Source organism: Mytilus californianus, unplaced genomic scaffold (assembly GCF_021869535.1).
Source record: "Mytilus californianus isolate M0D057914Y unplaced genomic scaffold, xbMytCali1.0.p SCAF_1, whole genome shotgun sequence".
Taxonomy (NCBI): Eukaryota; Metazoa; Mollusca; class Bivalvia; order Mytilida; family Mytilidae; genus Mytilus; species Mytilus californianus.
In genome coordinates, this window is record NW_026262581.1 from 9,405,856 (window position 1) to 9,425,990 (window position 20,135).

Below are 20,135 nucleotides of genomic sequence, written 5' to 3' on the forward strand. Positions count from 1 at the left end.
GTATTTAGTATTTTTCCATTTCGAAGTTTCATTATTTGTTTTTTGTTATCCGTTTTTTCCAATTGAAAGGAACAAAGAATGGCGTACAGAATATGAACCAGCACACAGGAAGAAAATAAAGTAAAAAAAGATAAAACTGTTCGGCTAAAGACGTCAAACGCTATCCGTCATCAAGTACCCGACATAATACGTTAACAACAAAACATGAGGACAACAAACAAAAGACCGTGTATATCAGGATAGCGCCTGACGTCTGACTCAATACAGGCTGACTCAATAAAGGTAGACAATACGGAGCAAAATAGACACAGAGGCAAAATGACATATTATATGGTGAGTCCACTTATTCAGCAACAAGACTACTGGGACCGCTAAATAGCTAAATATTTTCTCTAGAGAGTAATGAAGAAGAATTACGAATCATCATTTATTCTTAAAGATACATATTGGTTGAAGTTTTAGTTATAAATAATAAAACATTACTAAAATCGAGGTTTCTTAAATAATGGGACACATACAATAAGACCCTTTCAGCTTTTAAAATGAAGTAAATCATCGCTTCAAGAGATTTAATACGTCGTTGTTACGTATAGCAAAATACCCAACTTTTAAGTAATATTAGCATCATCTGTTGTGGTTCAATTCGTCATGTATCTATAGTATGCATGGTACAGAACTGTGCATAAAACAAGATGCCCTATCTGTATACGTACAGTAAATATTATATTTAAATTCCAAACTACCTATAAGAGAACTGTAAGTTCGTCAGTAAGATCAGGATATAAATTTCATATAAAAAAAAATTTTTTTTTTAAATCTACTAACTAATCGAATATCGTTAACATGTTTTTTTATGGACAGTCTTCGTTTCATTTATATATTTCTATTCTTTATAATAAAAGTGCAAGTGATATAATCTGTTCGTGCTCAATTCCGCAAGAACTAGGATAAGATTGAGAACGAACTTTGAACAATTTGTCGAAATAGATAAGAAACGTCTTAATGTAATATAGGGTCAAATGCCTCAGATTTTTATCTAATCTTTTCTTGTAAACTTACATAATAGAAGGATTCCAACATGCACGTTCCGATCTTCATTTTTGTTTTTACAGTTTCATACAGTTCAGGTAATTATAACATTTTTAGTTATTCATTAGAAAATATGAAAACTCCTATTTACAAGAGACGTAAATGTGATAGAAAATATAACGTTCTCCGAATTCTCGTTTTCGTTGTTTTGGGACTTATTTGGGGTTTGTTTTTTTTTTGCAGGATTTTGTTTGATTTGTTAGAACAGATGCTTGTTAGTGTAAAACAACAACGATTGAAAAAAAAATGTTAACCACTGTTTCTTGAAAAATTCTTGATATACACATAAAACATGAAAATACCAACAAATTCTAGCTACAATTACACGATAAATTAAAAAAGATTGTCATCTCCATTTCTATCAGAATAAATTATAATATATATCACTCTTTATTAACACTATCTATTAACTTTTTATCATGATATATTACTTCTGTCAACTTTAGTTCATATTGGCCACATAGTTTGCTTTTACATTTTCAGGATTCATTTTGGACCAACTTCCACAAGTTGGAACTCAAATCGATCATCAAATCAACAGACACATTTGTTATGGCGACTTAGGTTGTTTCAGTACTGAAGCACCATTTCGGAGTGCACAGCGACCGATAGTACTTCTTCCTGACACCCCTGATAAAATACAGACAAAGTTTGAACTCCATACAAGGTCACATATATTATCTTTCTTTGTATCATGTTAACATTACTTTCTAATTTTGCGTGAATGGTATTGCATATGTCAAAATATATTAAATAAACATTAAAGCCCTTTTTATATAAACATCTAAAATATGATTTACTCATAAGACGCAAACTTATTATCTCAAGAAGTATTAAAAAAAGCTAGCATTATCCTTTAATTTTAAGATCCATGCTATAGATAATGGCCTCTCACTAATTATGAATGATTAAAAGTTTGGTAACTTTTTTGATCTCGTCTATTCCAATGAAATTCATAAAGACCACAGATACAGTTAAAATGAAAATCGTCTTCATAGCTTGACTAACAACTAGAAATTGACGATGAGGGTCGGTTAGAAATACACTTTACAAGAAAAAAATTATTTGAATTTCCAAAGTGAGAGCTATGCATTTCTATGTAGCAACATTACAGCAGCACCTGCATATGGAATATATTCCTTATAGATGATACGATATTCCAAGGCTTGCGTTAACTATCATAAATTCTTTAATAAGAGTGTTGCTTATGGCTGGAAAGCCGTTAAACAAAGAGTTCTTAATGGTAAAGTTGAATCCCTTCGAAAGTTTTACGGACGACATCTTGATTGGTTTAATGTTAAGGAATATTTGTGTTGCAGATATCTACGTATACTAGTATGCTCATAATGTCGTATCCACAGTCCGGACAGCCTTTCGCAAAAAAATCTTAAGACTAAAATTTATTGCAGGGTTCTGAATTTTTCATGACTTACTATCAATGTTAGTCGTTCGTTTTTTGTGAAACGCGGGTCAGCTGTTTTTTTCCTCGACTTTGACGTCTCCGAATGCAACTCACCACTGTGACCCGATCTTTCTTCCCATTAGCAACACAACGGGTTTCACAAGTAGAGTAGGACTGTCTATTTTTTCAGAGCACTCAGGCCGGTTCAACTCTGATGTTGGTTGAGTTCATTTAGTATAATCTTTGCTTTATTGTGCAATGTTTGCGGACTGTTTTCTTTTCGAAGTTTCTGTCTTGATCATGGTGATCCAAAATTAGACACCCTTTCATTTTTTCAGATATGTGTATTAAGCGGCATAACTCAATACCAGGCAGCCGCTGACAGAAACCTTTCTAAATTAAATTATAACTATTACTATAATTAAATAATGAATACGACACAGCTCAGAACATTTAGTTTCATAGAATTCGATTGGACATTCGGAAACATGCGTGGAAAATGATTAACATGCATATAATTGCTTATAACGTTTTTTTTCTTGCAATAATTTGAGAACTACCACATTGAAAAATATGTTTTTCTGTTTGACCCCTACAAAATAAAATTATAATTTAAAAAACACATGAGGCTCAATCTTTTGTCTGAACTGTACGAAATTGCATTCGTCAGAAAACAATATGAGCTTGTAGTTCATTATTTTAGGAGTAAACCATCAACAGCAGATGAGCAAATACTGGATTATAAGAATGTATCCTCTATCAGGGCCTCCAGTTTTGATGGATCAAAGAAAACGAAAATAATTATTCATGGCTATACTCATAACGGTCACCGACAATGGCTTCAAAACATGGCCAGAGCATTTTTAAAAAAGGTACAAAATTTATATTAGCATGTCAATAAAACCATTATATAAACAAGTAAAACCAATAATGAGTAGTTATGGGTGTTTTGTTTGTGAGAGAGCTGTATCCACTTCATTTGAACTTGGGTGGATAGTTGTCTCATTGACAATCATACCACATCTCCTTATTTTTATATACAAAAAGAAATTATTAGTAAGTGCAAGAACTGACTTACTTATGGCATTGCAAAAGACTGCAATGGTCATTAATTTTCTCTTTGAAAGATACTTTGAAGAATAGAGGTCTATCTATGAATGTAAGACGGTTGATTTCTATATTGGCAAAATATGTTATTTGATCTAACTTTTGAGCAACTTCAGATATCATACGGTAATCTTTAGTTTTCCTCAGCTTGTATCTGTGTGTTCGTGTGTAATATTAATACTGATAATATTGATGATATTTATTCTGAGGGCTTTTTCTGAACTGATTTTTCTTGTGCTTCCTTCTCTGTGCTTTTGTTAATCTATTGATCATTCGAGATTAAAAATGGGGAATTCAAGTACTTAAAAAACCAATTTAACCTCTAAAGTCACTGTTTCAAAGCAAGTCACAAAAACACTGGGAGAAGCGGTTGCGCGTAATTCAAATTACCAGTTCCTCAAGATGGAAGACGCTGAAACCGATGAATTAATTGTTTGAAAAGGCCGTCGGACTTTAGAGCAATCGCGGATCGACTACGTGTCAGTAAAACAAAATTTCGAAAGCCTATTATCTCTCTATTCTTTCAGGAAGACATGAACGTAATCATTGTTGACTGGGGACATGGAGCAGTACCACCATACACTGAAGCTGCTGCTAATACAAGGGTTGTAGGGGCACAGGTCGCTAAACTAATTAGTGTAATGGTGGCGGAAGATCAGTCTGGAATGGATACATTCCATTTGATTGGTCATAGCTTAGGTGCACATGTTGCAGGTTATGCTGGTGAAAGGTTGACACACTTGCCAAGAATTTCAGGTAAGATTATTTTCCTTCTCCGTCTACAATTTACCTCCAAAGAGTGATATATTTGTTTATCTGCAGTACTTTAAAAAATACTTTATCTTATGATGTGCGAATGGAAACACCTAAATTTATATCTTAAAAATATCAGACCCTTTCGATCATTGTCTATAAGTCCTATTAATTGCTTATTTTAACCATTTGATTTTGGTTTTTTGGTTGGTCTTCAGTATTATACTTTAAAACATCTTGCAGTTATCCCATTTTGAGGGTTAAGAAATATTTACTTCAAAGTGAAAAAGTTGACTCTTCAAAAAAATGTTTAGCCCAGTAGACCAACCTTCAATACTGGCATGAACATATAGAAATTGTTTTATTGATATTTGCTGAACATAAAATATTTAGGAAATCATTTGAAATTAAGGAATGTATCTCCCTTATTCGAAGACCGGACATGAATGGCTATACTTTATGTCCCTTTTGGTTATGTCTGCTCTTTAACTTTGTATTCGGTTTTGGATTTTCAAACATTTAGGCCTTGAGCATCACTGAAAAGACATAAATAATCATTATAGTAGAAAGACGAAAACAAATGGTACCGTGTAATGTTATTTAAAAGATCAGCCTTCTTTAGTCGTTGTATAGACGAGTTGATGGTATAAAGGCCTATCATGCAAAAGGAACAAAAAGGGAGATTTGTGATAATAAGTCACACCAATTGTGCCACTGCAATACATGTATATTATGTAAAATTGTTGAAAAATCTCATAAGATAAATATGTAAGCTCTTTTAGAGAATAATTCATACTAGGTTTCACCATCTTTCGCATTTTGACCAAATAAATTAAACAAGATCTAACTTTTGTTACGTTTATTCTTCAGCTCTTGACCCAGCGGACCCTTACTTTCAAGGAACAGATAGCAAAGTCAGACTGGATCCAACTGACGCTGACTTTGTTGATGTTATTCATACAGATGGTTCCAACATTTTAAGTCTGGGAATGGGAGCAGCTCAAGCAATGGGACACGTAGATTTTTATCCGAACGGCGGTTCTGATCAGCCTGGTTGTCCTGCTGGGCTTCTTTCCAAGATTACTCAAACAGTTTGGAATTCTGTCTCGCAACTGGATCTTTTGGGTATTTTTTTCATAGTTGAGTTTAACTGATTAATACAAATACATACATTACACTGTTAGCTTATTGTTGACTTTTTTTGTGAGTTATTAGTGAAGTAATAACCTGTCTATTTATAACATAAAATGCCTTAAGGCTGTTTTTTTTAAGAATCCATGTCATAGAAAAAGCGTAAATTATTTCATTTTCACGAGGGATTTATTCAATTAGCGAGAAGAAAAATAATGCGAATTTAAATAAAATGCCGCGACTACACTTGGATCTTCTCCTGGCGGGAATAAGTAAGAACAGGGAAAATCTCGAAAAATTAATCACCGCGAAAAAGAAAAAAAAACACAACAGAAACCGCGAAAAATAGTTGTTTTACAGTAATCTCTAGATTATTTTTTCTCGTAAATTAAAATAAAATCGCTACGGGAATACAATGCCTTGGACTGTATGTTGCCACAAACATCATCAACGTCTGAATCTGAAAGTGTAAAGATTACTAGATAATTTATTATAATGCTATAAACTCGATCATGGAAAGGGTTGATATCAATATTCGATCATAGAACGATTAATTGTACCTACAGATGCTTCAAAAATACCCAAAAAACAAACTTTTTTTTATTGAATGTAGTAAATTAGTTATGCAATATAATCTCTTTCAGCCGGTGAAGGTTCTGTGGCTTGTAGTCATGAAAGGTCGTATATCTATTATACTGAATCTATTCTCTCTACCTGTCCATTTATGGGATATCCGTGTACTGGTCCGAGTACACAGTTATTTCGTAGTGCATTTCTTTTAGAGAATAAATGAAAATTAAAAAAATCCCACCTGCGCTTTCTCAATAATATTTTTACAGTGTGTTGTACTACTTTTGGGACAAATTATATCAAAATTATAGAAAACTTCATCGGCTCTAACTCAAAATATGGACAATTTCATGTTAAGGGGGTCTTCAAATCTTTTGACAGCTTCCGAAGTGCTAATTTTTAACATTTTTCAGCTGGACCAAATTACTACTTAACTTTAAAATTCATGACCCAAATTTTTTTACAGTGTCATTTCACCCCCTTACTTACTATTTGAGTCATAAAACATGGAGAAATAAATTTGGAAGGGGTATAAAAAAAATCGACAAGTAACACACTGTCCACACTAGGGACTATATTTGTGGACAACGAAAATCAAAGGACGATAACTGTGTACCCGGACCTATTAGGGTAGAAAAAGTTGACCAATCTTAATGAAACTTGGTATGACCAAAGCTTATTAAATTATAAGACTGCTTACAAAGTTTCATGGCAATAGGATATATATTATAGACAATATGACTAATTCTATATTCAACTTTGCGTGTTAAATTTAGACGTTAAAATTGAAAATTTTCAACTATCAACATTTGGGGCTTAAAAAATTAAAATATTGCAAAAAAATACTTTTGAAATGCCTTAATATATAATATATTATATATTAAAAGCAATAGAGTACTCATTTGATTTATCAGACTTATCATAATTATTAAAAAGTCAAATTTATATGAGCCTGTGGCTAAAAATGGAGGTGTTTCAATGAAGGGGGGCCTTACTTGAAGATGTAATATTTACCAGCAATTTTAAATTTGTAAAGCTTTTTGGTTATAAATAATCCTTACATATGTATTTAATGTACTATAAATGGAAAGAAAACTTACAAATAACATATCACATTAGTTTAAAAGGGTCTTAGGCCAAGTAAGACTGAAAATAATTTAGGGTCAATTTAGGCCGTATCACATATTTACATTTAAAAATGCATATTGAAGCTATAGGAAATAAAATTTTGTGTCTTTTCTATCATTTTTATACTCAGGTGACATGATACAATAAATCTGAGCACAAAAAGACTCTTGCATTCAACTTTTTTTGCAGACAGTATGGTCTGATACAAAGATTTTTCACTTTTTAGTGAAAAACATGCATGCAATTTTAGTCTCAACAGGCTTATATTTGAACCACTTGCTATCCTACAGAAGAAAAGAAAGATATTATGTGACATAAAACAGGTACAAAAGACATTGTTAAGTGCTTTTTATACAAATTTAGTGAGGTCTTTTTAATGGACTTCAACTTTTATATTCAAAGCTGCTCACATTTAACTTGATCCAAACAGGGCGTTAGATGAGGATCATATATACAACACATTTTGCACATATTGTCCGAGATAATCTTCTTTTCTGTAGATTCAGAGTTCACAAATGAGTAATACAACTGGATTGAAGCATAGAAACACAAATATTGACACATAAAAACCTGTCAGATAGAAAGTCAGAATGCCACTTATGCATCAAAATTGAAAAAGCTATGAAATGCTTATTTTGACCATAAAATGCCAAAATTGGTCATTTTTGCAGAAATTCTATCAAATAAAAGTTTAAATCCTTTAGTTTTATGCTATTTGATAAATTGACACCATCAAATCATTCAGGGAAGTTGCCAAAGTACAGATTCTATATTTCCTGATTTCACCTCTTAGGTCCGAGTACACAGTTATTTCGTAGTGCATTTCTTTTAGAGAATAAATGAAAATTAAAAAAATCCCACCTGCGCTTTCTCAATAATATTTTTACAGTGTGTTGTACTACTTTTGGGACAAATTATATCAAAATTATAGAAAACTTCATCGGCTCTAACTCAAAATATGGACAATTTCATGTTAAGGGGGTCTTCAAATCTTTTGACAGCTTCCGAAGTGCTAATTTTTAACATTTTTCAGCTGGACCAAATTACTACTTAACTTTAAAATTCATGACCCAAATTTTTTTACAGTGTCATTTCACCCCCTTACTTACTATTTGAGTCATAAAACATGGAGAAATAAATTTGGAAGGGGTATAAAAAAAATCGACAAGTAACACACTGTCCACACTAGGGACTATATTTGTGGACAACGAAAATCAAAGGACGATAACTGTGTACCCGGACCTATTAGGGTAGAAAAAGTTGACCAATCTTAATGAAACTTGGTATGACCAAAGCTTATTAAATTATAAGACTGCTTACAAAGTTTCATGGCAATAGGATATATATTATAGACAATATGACTAATTCTATATTCAACTTTGCGTGTTAAATTTAGACGTTAAAATTGAAAATTTTCAACTATCAACATTTGGGGCTTAAAAAATTAAAATATTGCAAAAAAATACTTTTGAAATGCCTTAATATATAATATATTATATATTAAAAGCAATAGAGTACTCATTTGATTTATCAGACTTATCATAATTATTAAAAAGTCAAATTTATATGAGCCTGTGGCTAAAAATGGAGGTGTTTCAATGAAGGGGGGCCTTACTTGAAGATGTAATATTTACCAGCAATTTTAAATTTGTAAAGCTTTTTGGTTATAAATAATCCTTACATATGTATTTAATGTACTATAAATGGAAAGAAAACTTACAAATAACATATCACATTAGTTTAAAAGGGTCTTAGGCCAAGTAAGACTGAAAATAATTTAGGGTCAATTTAGGCCGTATCACATATTTACATTTAAAAATGCATATTGAAGCTATAGGAAATAAAATTTTGTGTCTTTTCTATCATTTTTATACTCAGGTGACATGATACAATAAATCTGAGCACAAAAAGACTCTTGCATTCAACTTTTTTTGCAGACAGTATGGTCTGATACAAAGATTTTTCACTTTTTAGTGAAAAACATGCATGCAATTTTAGTCTCAACAGGCTTATATTTGAACCACTTGCTATCCTACAGAAGAAAAGAAAGATATTATGTGACATAAAACAGGTACAAAAGACATTGTTAAGTGCTTTTTATACAAATTTAGTGAGGTCTTTTTAATGGACTTCAACTTTTATATTCAAAGCTGCTCACATTTAACTTGATCCAAACAGGGCGTTAGATGAGGATCATATATACAACACATTTTGCACATATTGTCCGAGATAATCTTCTTTTCTGTAGATTCAGAGTTCACAAATGAGTAATACAACTGGATTGAAGCATAGAAACACAAATATTGACACATAAAAACCTGTCAGATAGAAAGTCAGAATGCCACTTATGCATCAAAATTGAAAAAGCTATGAAATGCTTATTTTGACCATAAAATGCCAAAATTGGTCATTTTTGCAGAAATTCTATCAAATAAAAGTTTAAATCCTTTAGTTTTATGCTATTTGATAAATTGACACCATCAAATCATTCAGGGAAGTTGCCAAAGTACAGATTCTATATTTCCTGATTTCACCTCTTAGGTCCGAGTACACAGTTATTTCGTAGTGCATTTCTTTTAGAGAATAAATGAAAATTAAAAAAATCCCACCTGCGCTTTCTCAATAATATTTTTACAGTGTGTTGTACTACTTTTGGGACAAATTATATCAAAATTATAGAAAACTTCATCGGCTCTAACTCAAAATATGGACAATTTCATGTTAAGGGGGTCTTCAAATCTTTTGACAGCTTCCGAAGTGCTAATTTTTAACATTTTTCAGCTGGACCAAATTACTACTTAACTTTAAAATTCATGACCCAAATTTTTTTACAGTGTCATTTCACCCCCTTACTTACTATTTGAGTCATAAAACATGGAGAAATAAATTTGGAAGGGGTATAAAAAAAATCGACAAGTAACACACTGTCCACACTAGGGACTATATTTGTGGACAACGAAAATCAAAGGACGATAACTGTGTACCCGGACCTATTAGGGTAGAAAAAGTTGACCAATCTTAATGAAACTTGGTATGACCAAAGCTTATTAAATTATAAGACTGCTTACAAAGTTTCATGGCAATAGGATATATATTATAGACAATATGACTAATTCTATATTCAACTTTGCGTGTTAAATTTAGACGTTAAAATTGAAAATTTTCAACTATCAACATTTGGGGCTTAAAAAATTAAAATATTGCAAAAAAATACTTTTGAAATGCCTTAATATATAATATATTATATATTAAAAGCAATAGAGTACTCATTTGATTTATCAGACTTATCATAATTATTAAAAAGTCAAATTTATATGAGCCTGTGGCTAAAAATGGAGGTGTTTCAATGAAGGGGGGCCTTACTTGAAGATGTAATATTTACCAGCAATTTTAAATTTGTAAAGCTTTTTGGTTATAAATAATCCTTACATATGTATTTAATGTACTATAAATGGAAAGAAAACTTACAAATAACATATCACATTAGTTTAAAAGGGTCTTAGGCCAAGTAAGACTGAAAATAATTTAGGGTCAATTTAGGCCGTATCACATATTTACATTTAAAAATGCATATTGAAGCTATAGGAAATAAAATTTTGTGTCTTTTCTATCATTTTTATACTCAGGTGACATGATACAATAAATCTGAGCACAAAAAGACTCTTGCATTCAACTTTTTTTGCAGACAGTATGGTCTGATACAAAGATTTTTCACTTTTTAGTGAAAAACATGCATGCAATTTTAGTCTCAACAGGCTTATATTTGAACCACTTGCTATCCTACAGAAGAAAAGAAAGATATTATGTGACATAAAACAGGTACAAAAGACATTGTTAAGTGCTTTTTATACAAATTTAGTGAGGTCTTTTTAATGGACTTCAACTTTTATATTCAAAGCTGCTCACATTTAACTTGATCCAAACAGGGCGTTAGATGAGGATCATATATACAACACATTTTGCACATATTGTCCGAGATAATCTTCTTTTCTGTAGATTCAGAGTTCACAAATGAGTAATACAACTGGATTGAAGCATAGAAACACAAATATTGACACATAAAAACCTGTCAGATAGAAAGTCAGAATGCCACTTATGCATCAAAATTGAAAAAGCTATGAAATGCTTATTTTGACCATAAAATGCCAAAATTGGTCATTTTTGCAGAAATTCTATCAAATAAAAGTTTAAATCCTTTAGTTTTATGCTATTTGATAAATTGACACCATCAAATCATTCAGGGAAGTTGCCAAAGTACAGATTCTATATTTCCTGATTTCACCTCTTAGGTCCGAGTACACAGTTATTTCGTAGTGCATTTCTTTTAGAGAATAAATGAAAATTAAAAAAATCCCACCTGCGCTTTCTCAATAATATTTTTACAGTGTGTTGTACTACTTTTGGGACAAATTATATCAAAATTATAGAAAACTTCATCGGCTCTAACTCAAAATATGGACAATTTCATGTTAAGGGGGTCTTCAAATCTTTTGACAGCTTCCGAAGTGCTAATTTTTAACATTTTTCAGCTGGACCAAATTACTACTTAACTTTAAAATTCATGACCCAAATTTTTTTACAGTGTCATTTCACCCCCTTACTTACTATTTGAGTCATAAAACATGGAGAAATAAATTTGGAAGGGGTATAAAAAAAATCGACAAGTAACACACTGTCCACACTAGGGACTATATTTGTGGACAACGAAAATCAAAGGACGATAACTGTGTACCCGGACCTATTAGGGTAGAAAAAGTTGACCAATCTTAATGAAACTTGGTATGACCAAAGCTTATTAAATTATAAGACTGCTTACAAAGTTTCATGGCAATAGGATATATATTATAGACAATATGACTAATTCTATATTCAACTTTGCGTGTTAAATTTAGACGTTAAAATTGAAAATTTTCAACTATCAACATTTGGGGCTTAAAAAATTAAAATATTGCAAAAAAATACTTTTGAAATGCCTTAATATATAATATATTATATATTAAAAGCAATAGAGTACTCATTTGATTTATCAGACTTATCATAATTATTAAAAAGTCAAATTTATATGAGCCTGTGGCTAAAAATGGAGGTGTTTCAATGAAGGGGGGCCTTACTTGAAGATGTAATATTTACCAGCAATTTTAAATTTGTAAAGCTTTTTGGTTATAAATAATCCTTACATATGTATTTAATGTACTATAAATGGAAAGAAAACTTACAAATAACATATCACATTAGTTTAAAAGGGTCTTAGGCCAAGTAAGACTGAAAATAATTTAGGGTCAATTTAGGCCGTATCACATATTTACATTTAAAAATGCATATTGAAGCTATAGGAAATAAAATTTTGTGTCTTTTCTATCATTTTTATACTCAGGTGACATGATACAATAAATCTGAGCACAAAAAGACTCTTGCATTCAACTTTTTTTGCAGACAGTATGGTCTGATACAAAGATTTTTCACTTTTTAGTGAAAAACATGCATGCAATTTTAGTCTCAACAGGCTTATATTTGAACCACTTGCTATCCTACAGAAGAAAAGAAAGATATTATGTGACATAAAACAGGTACAAAAGACATTGTTAAGTGCTTTTTATACAAATTTAGTGAGGTCTTTTTAATGGACTTCAACTTTTATATTCAAAGCTGCTCACATTTAACTTGATCCAAACAGGGCGTTAGATGAGGATCATATATACAACACATTTTGCACATATTGTCCGAGATAATCTTCTTTTCTGTAGATTCAGAGTTCACAAATGAGTAATACAACTGGATTGAAGCATAGAAACACAAATATTGACACATAAAAACCTGTCAGATAGAAAGTCAGAATGCCACTTATGCATCAAAATTGAAAAAGCTATGAAATGCTTATTTTGACCATAAAATGCCAAAATTGGTCATTTTTGCAGAAATTCTATCAAATAAAAGTTTAAATCCTTTAGTTTTATGCTATTTGATAAATTGACACCATCAAATCATTCAGGGAAGTTGCCAAAGTACAGATTCTATATTTCCTGATTTCACCTCTTAGGTCCGAGTACACAGTTATTTCGTAGTGCATTTCTTTTAGAGAATAAATGAAAATTAAAAAAATCCCACCTGCGCTTTCTCAATAATATTTTTACAGTGTGTTGTACTACTTTTGGGACAAATTATATCAAAATTATAGAAAACTTCATCGGCTCTAACTCAAAATATGGACAATTTCATGTTAAGGGGGTCTTCAAATCTTTTGACAGCTTCCGAAGTGCTAATTTTTAACATTTTTCAGCTGGACCAAATTACTACTTAACTTTAAAATTCATGACCCAAATTTTTTTACAGTGTCATTTCACCCCCTTACTTACTATTTGAGTCATAAAACATGGAGAAATAAATTTGGAAGGGGTATAAAAAAAATCGACAAGTAACACACTGTCCACACTAGGGACTATATTTGTGGACAACGAAAATCAAAGGACGATAACTGTGTACCCGGACATATCAATATTCGATCATAGAACGATTAATTGTACCTACAGATGCTTCAAAAATACCCAAAAAACAAACTTTTTTTTATTGAATGTAGTAAATTAGTTATGCAATATAATCTCTTTCAGCCGGTGAAGGTTCTGTGGCTTGTAGTCATGAAAGGTCGTATATCTATTATACTGAATCTATTCTCTCTACCTGTCCATTTATGGGATATCCGTGTACTAGTAAAGACGAATTTGCCAAGGGTCATTGTTTGTATTGTGATGGCGGTTGTTCTTACATGGGATATAATGCTGATAAGTCAACTTCTCGTGGAAGTATGTATCTAAGTACACAAGGTGCACCACCATACTGCAGTAAGTATTTTAATAAACAATCTGAGTATATTTTTTTACTGATGAGTACTGGATTTATGAATCTAAATAACTGACCACCGATAGATTTTTTTAAGGAAATTAAGGCACATCTCTCTTTTACAAGCTGGTTATAAAACAGTCATGGTCGAGGTTCCAGACTTTCTATATTACTTTGAACGTGTCTTCATGAAAATTCTTTTAATAAGCTAGTTTGCCAGACAATTTATTATCTATACAAAATGTAATAAAATAATAAGCAATATATATTACAAATTATATTTCACCCAAACATTGCCTCGATAGAATTACCATTGATAGACTCTTCTACGTTGTTATCTCCTTATATAATGGGATAAACGGACTCGACACCTTGGTGTATGTAGAATTGCCCTAGTTCAACGATCATCCAAAACGATGTTATGTGGTTACTTGTCTTCTAAAATCACACTGGTGCTTAATATTTTCATTCTAAATTGAAATCTCAAAATTTCAGACTATCATTACCAACTGAATATAACAGCAAATAACAGTATGGACGGGAAATTGACAGTTGTTCTACAAGGAACAAAAGGAAACACAGATGCTATTTCATTGACGCCGTAAGTCAGATATGTATTTAGATTTTACTTTTTATTCTTTTGGTTTACGTGTCTTGAATGTATATAATTGGATTTCTATATGCTTAAAATAATACGAAATTCTTTCAAATGGCAATAACTTATATTTACTGATTAATGAGCATTGTGAAAGTGAAAAGGGGAAATGTTAGCATTGGTTATAAATCAAGTAAATGACGTCATAGAATAAATATTGTGAAGTTCTTACAAAGGTTTGGTCTTTAATTTAATATTTCTATAATAGTCTTAAAAGATAAAACTCCGGGAAATTTTGTACTTAATCTCACTATTCCGGCGACAATTCAAATTCAAACGGATGCAAATGTTAGAGTCTGGGAAAACAGCATATATAACGGGCATTATAATAACATATTTGTATATGTTTTTAAGGAAAGAGGGAATCGATGGAAGAAAAATAAACGAACGCGGAAGATAGATGGTATTATTTAACCGATTCTGAAAAAAAAGAAAGAAAAAAGGAAAGAAAAAAAAGATACATCAAATCATTTAACAACGGTTACGACAAAGTTTATTTAACAAATGGGAACGCTTGAAAATATTTTCAAAGAACATAATAAACATTGCTCTATAATTAATCTCACTTATTATACACGTGCTCACCTCACCATCCCTGATTCTGTGTTGATTGTTTACCAAGGTCACGATCGGTAAACTTCGGCACAAAAACCTAAAAATACGTTATGGATTCGTAATAAACGTTTAAAAAAAGTGACACAGAGGACATAGTTTGGTATATAGGCATGCAATAAACAGACTATACTTATAATGTATAAATTTCACTGAAGCAATTTCTCTCGTTTCAGAAAAGAAGACGTACTTTCACATGGCAATACAATGACTAAATTTTTTACAATTAACAAGGATATTGGAAATGTCACTGCTGTAGCTTTAAGATATGATAAAACAGCAAACCTTTTGCTTGGATGGGCTTATCCAAATGCATGGTCACTCATGGGATTGTCCTTGCTAGAAGCTGAAAAACACCGCATGTAAGTCCAATTAACACGAACATATAGAGCGGCTTTCTACTATATGAATATTTTTATAAAATCATTTGAACTTGATGAACTCATATATTTCTAATTCATCGAGTGTGTGTGCGCACTTATTTGATATAAATATCTAAACTCATGAAAAAACTTTCAATAATATTTTTATGGAAACATGCGAATACTCATTCAAATGACTGGTTTAGAATTACTTATTTTGAGAAAAAATCACTCGGATTCAAAACTGAATACACCGAAAATAATATCAAAATGCTGGAATGTTTGGTCGATAACATATTTGTTGAATTTCTTCGTTGATTGACGGAAAGTCTGTATTCCATTTTGGTACTAATGGTGCATTCCTACTGCAAACTAGTTTTTGGTACTAATGGTGCATTCCTACTGCAAACTAGTTTTTGGTACTAATGGTGCATTCCTACTGCAAACTAGTGTTTGGTACTAATGGTGCATTCCTACTGCAAACTAGTTTTTGGTACTAATGGTGCATTCCTACTGCAAACTAGTTTTTGGTACTAATGGTGCATTCCTACTGCAAACTAGTTTTTGGTACTAATGGTGCATTCCTACTGCAAACTAGTTTTTGGTACTAATGGTGCATTCCTACTGCAAACTAGTTTTTGGTACTTATGGTGCATTCCTACTGCAAACTAGTTTTTGGTACTAATGGTGCATTCCTACTGCAAACTAGTTTTTGTATCCATATGAAGCAGAATTATTAAAAAAAATCTCAAAGATGTGAATTTAAAAAAAAATCTTTCAAAGTTCTTTAATTTCACTTACATACCATATATTCCAGCAAACTTGAGATCAATGATGCTAGAAACTAGAAGGACTGATTCATGTCTAGATCTTTTCCTCGATATTGACAGAGCTGAACAACTTCAAACTAGAACGTATGACAAACGTGATTATTTCAGCTTTCCAATCGTCAACTTCTGATTTCTCAGCAGTAACATTCCCTTTTCGTATGGCGTTTACATATTTCAACAGAAACGTTACGCTCGTGCATGTTCACACTATAGGGACTTCATTTGCCGGGTGTGCTCACAAACACAACAAACTGTTAACACAGATATATGTCTCGACTTATTGTAATTTTGATAATGCAAATGTTGAAATTGAAATAGCAATACTTTTTAACGTGTAAGTTATGCAAATATTCAAAGTCAATGAACCATGACTGAAGGTTCATGGCTTAGCAATCTCCATGGAAATGAGATGTACCAATTATTGCTAATACAACTGCATACCAAATACCATTGACTTATCATAAGTCGTTCCCTTTAAACAAACCTAAACCTAAACATTAACTTGTAAACTATGTAAAAGTTTTAAAGTCAATGGACCATGATGAGGGGGTGGGGCTATGTATCTTCCTGAAAACGAGACTTGCAAATGCCATTAAATTTGCATACCAAATATCATTTACTTAACATTAGCGGTTCTTCTTAAACTGATCTAATCACAAACAAATACATGTAAACTAAGCAAAAGTTTCACAGTCAATAGACCATGACTGAGGGGACGGGGCTAAATATCATCCATGGAAATGAGATGTACTAATGCTTATACAACTGCATACCAATTAACATTGGCCTACCACTAATAGTTCCCCTTGAACTGACCTAATCACAAACTAATACATGTAAACTAAGCAAAAGTTTCAAAGTCAATAGACCATGACTGAGGGGGCAGGGCCAAATAATCTCCATGGAAATGAGATGTGCCAATGCTAATACAACTGCCTACCAAATATCATGGACCTACCACTAGTGGTTCACCATAAACTAGACCTAATCACAAACTAATACATTGTTGACGCCGCCGCCGCCGCCGCCGCCGACACCGGAAACAGCATACCTGTGTCTCACTTTTTGACTCCGTCAAGGCGAGATAAAAACTGCTCCAAAAGAGTTATGAGGAAGAACGACTAAAATCGAGACTACAACAGTTTTACGATCAACATCCCGAATTGGTTGACCGATACGAATTGTCTGTTTCTCAAATCACTAGCGACATGTTTTCGCAGATCTTAAGATACTAGAATAGTCGTTTAATATGTAATTTTATTGATTGTGTCTTATTCCCGATTGTGACATTTTGACTGAGTGTGGATTCGCTTGGCTGGTGATTCATGCATAGCAGGAGACGCTTACTTGTCGACGCACCCGGTCCGCTCCTTTTGGAGTTCATATGATTCCCTCAGTTTGTGTCTGTAACCATGATTTGTCTTCCTTATTGATTTATTTGATTCGAACATCGGTAAACTACTGTCTTAATTAGACAAATATTAGCTCAAATTAATGTGATGCAATGATGTTATTTAGAAAAACTTTATTTTTGTGTCCTATAGCTATGTATTTTCATTTATTCTAGGGACCAGTTTTGTGCCTATGGTAAAAGTGTTCAAAATCATGGAGCAACGTCAATGGGGTTAATGGGAACATGTTAAAATCACCATAAATAAAACGTCTAGAAGTTACTCATGTTACTGACAATAAATTTTCTTTAGGTCCAAATATATCATGTTTATTTTCATTCATTTTTCTTCTTTTTTTACTTCTTCGTCCCCTACTAGTATTGTTGTTGTAACAGAAATGCATAATCTGCGGTCATAAGAGAGTCAATGGTAGTTCATATATAATGAATGCTAATTAAGTGTACTAGAGTGCTCATAATAATATTCTACATTTACAAGCTCATTTGTCTGCAGACAGTTTTCATGTTAGTTGTTCTAAGAGCTTTGCCATATGATCTAATGGTAAATCTATATTTCTCCTCAATGTATTATCAACAGAAACGTTTTAATAATGATGGAATAGATATTAGTTATACTTAAGAAAAGTTCATTATTAGTTTTCACAATGACATTTATTTAAGATCCTTCACGTATGAATTATCTGAGAACCAATTGATGCTTCAAATCCATATTAATAAAGCTTAATTCTCAAAATCGTTTGAATAATTTCTAGCTATAACAACGTTATATTGCTGGGTCTTCCAAGTGCTCCACGAAACCTCTTTCCAAATTTTTAACATCAATTTTATTAGAAAACAAAACCGTGCTCTTAGGTAATTGTGAAACTTATTACTCTAGGGGGGCGTGAATCAGATGTGGATACTAATATATTCCAAAGATCTGTTAGAATACATACAATCTAAGTCTCATTAAGATACTTGATTTCTTGACTGCCAACATACCGATATGTGTTACGTGGTTTCAACAAACACTCGGTATTCTCATGGGACTTCTTCCGACTTGTTTCTTTATTCGTAAAGGCTGACTTCATACAGGAGCTTCTTATAAAGAATGAAAAGCAGCTAGCATTATCCTTTACGTGACTTCATTTTCTGCTTTATTGATGATGTCCTGTCACTAAATGATTCAAAGTTTGATGATTATGTTGAACGCATCTATGCCAACTTAAAATAAAGGATACAACAGAAACAGTGCAGTCTGCATCATATCTTGACTAAACCTAGAAGTTGACAAAACGGGTCGTTTGAGAACAAAACTTTACGACAAAAGAGATGATTTCATCTTCCCAATTGTTAACGTTACATTCTATGTAGCAACATTCAAGCAGCACCTGCATATGAAGTATACATTTGTATATCTCCCAGTTGATACGATATTCTAGAGCTTGCATTTCCTATCATGATTTCCTTGATAGAGTTTCTGCTCGGGAGGAAGCTTTTCAACCAAATGGTAATGTTCAAATCATCCCTTCAAAAATTTTACGGACGCCATCTCGAGCTGGTTGACCGTTATGGAATAGCTGTTTCACAGATGATGACGGATATGTTCAACTGAATTCTCTTAACCAAAATCCTGTCCTCTTTTCCTCAAATGGGACCTACCGAATTAGACTCATCACCGAGTGTGTACTTACATGAGCAACACGACAGGTGCCATATGTGCAGTAGGATCTGCTTAATGTTCCGGAGCACCTGATATCACCCTATTTTTTTTAAATGAGGTTCGTGTTGCTTAATCTGCTTTAGTTTAAAGTGTTGTTCTTGTGGGTTTTTTTTATATTTCATTCTTTTGGTGTTATTTATACTGGTAACAGTCTTTTTCTCCGTTGTCAAGAAAAACGTGTTTTATTTTAAAATTTCACACTCGGTAAAGTTCCATATTGCAAAATATTTTCATCGTAGCTCTCATGAATCATGAAACCATGCAGGAGCTATTTAAACTGCTCGGGTAAAAAAGGTTGCTCCAGGAGATTGAAATAGTGGTTTTGGATTTTCAAATATTTTGGCCAAGAGCATCGCTGAAGAGATATTAACTGTCGAAATGCGCATATAGTGCAGTGAAATTGGTACCGTTTATGTTATTTGACCCAACATTGATTCAGTCATTACTTCAAAAACACGATTGTTAACCTTTATATCGTTTAAGCAAAACAACGGATGTATGTAGGAGGGAATCTCTTGAGGGTCCGTTACTATCATATTTCAGTTTTGT

The 20,135-nt window shown here is 32.3% G+C and overlaps 1 protein-coding gene across 1 annotated transcript; it reads left to right on the forward strand.

Moving 5' to 3' along the window:
• Positions 1 to 1,064: 1,064 nt before the first annotated feature.
• LOC127699395 (pancreatic lipase-related protein 2-like) lies at positions 1,065 to 18,202 on the forward strand. The gene is made up of 9 exons (XM_052203032.1): positions 1,065 to 1,127; positions 1,573 to 1,756; positions 3,195 to 3,363; positions 4,126 to 4,354; positions 5,222 to 5,476; positions 13,786 to 14,016; positions 14,510 to 14,615; positions 15,458 to 15,643; positions 18,041 to 18,202. Exons 1-9 carry the CDS (start codon positions 1,079 to 1,081, stop codon positions 18,114 to 18,116), a joined length of 1,485 nt encoding a protein of 494 aa, XP_052058992.1. The 5' UTR covers positions 1,065 to 1,078; the 3' UTR covers positions 18,117 to 18,202.
• Positions 18,203 to 20,135: the final 1,933 nt, after the last annotated feature.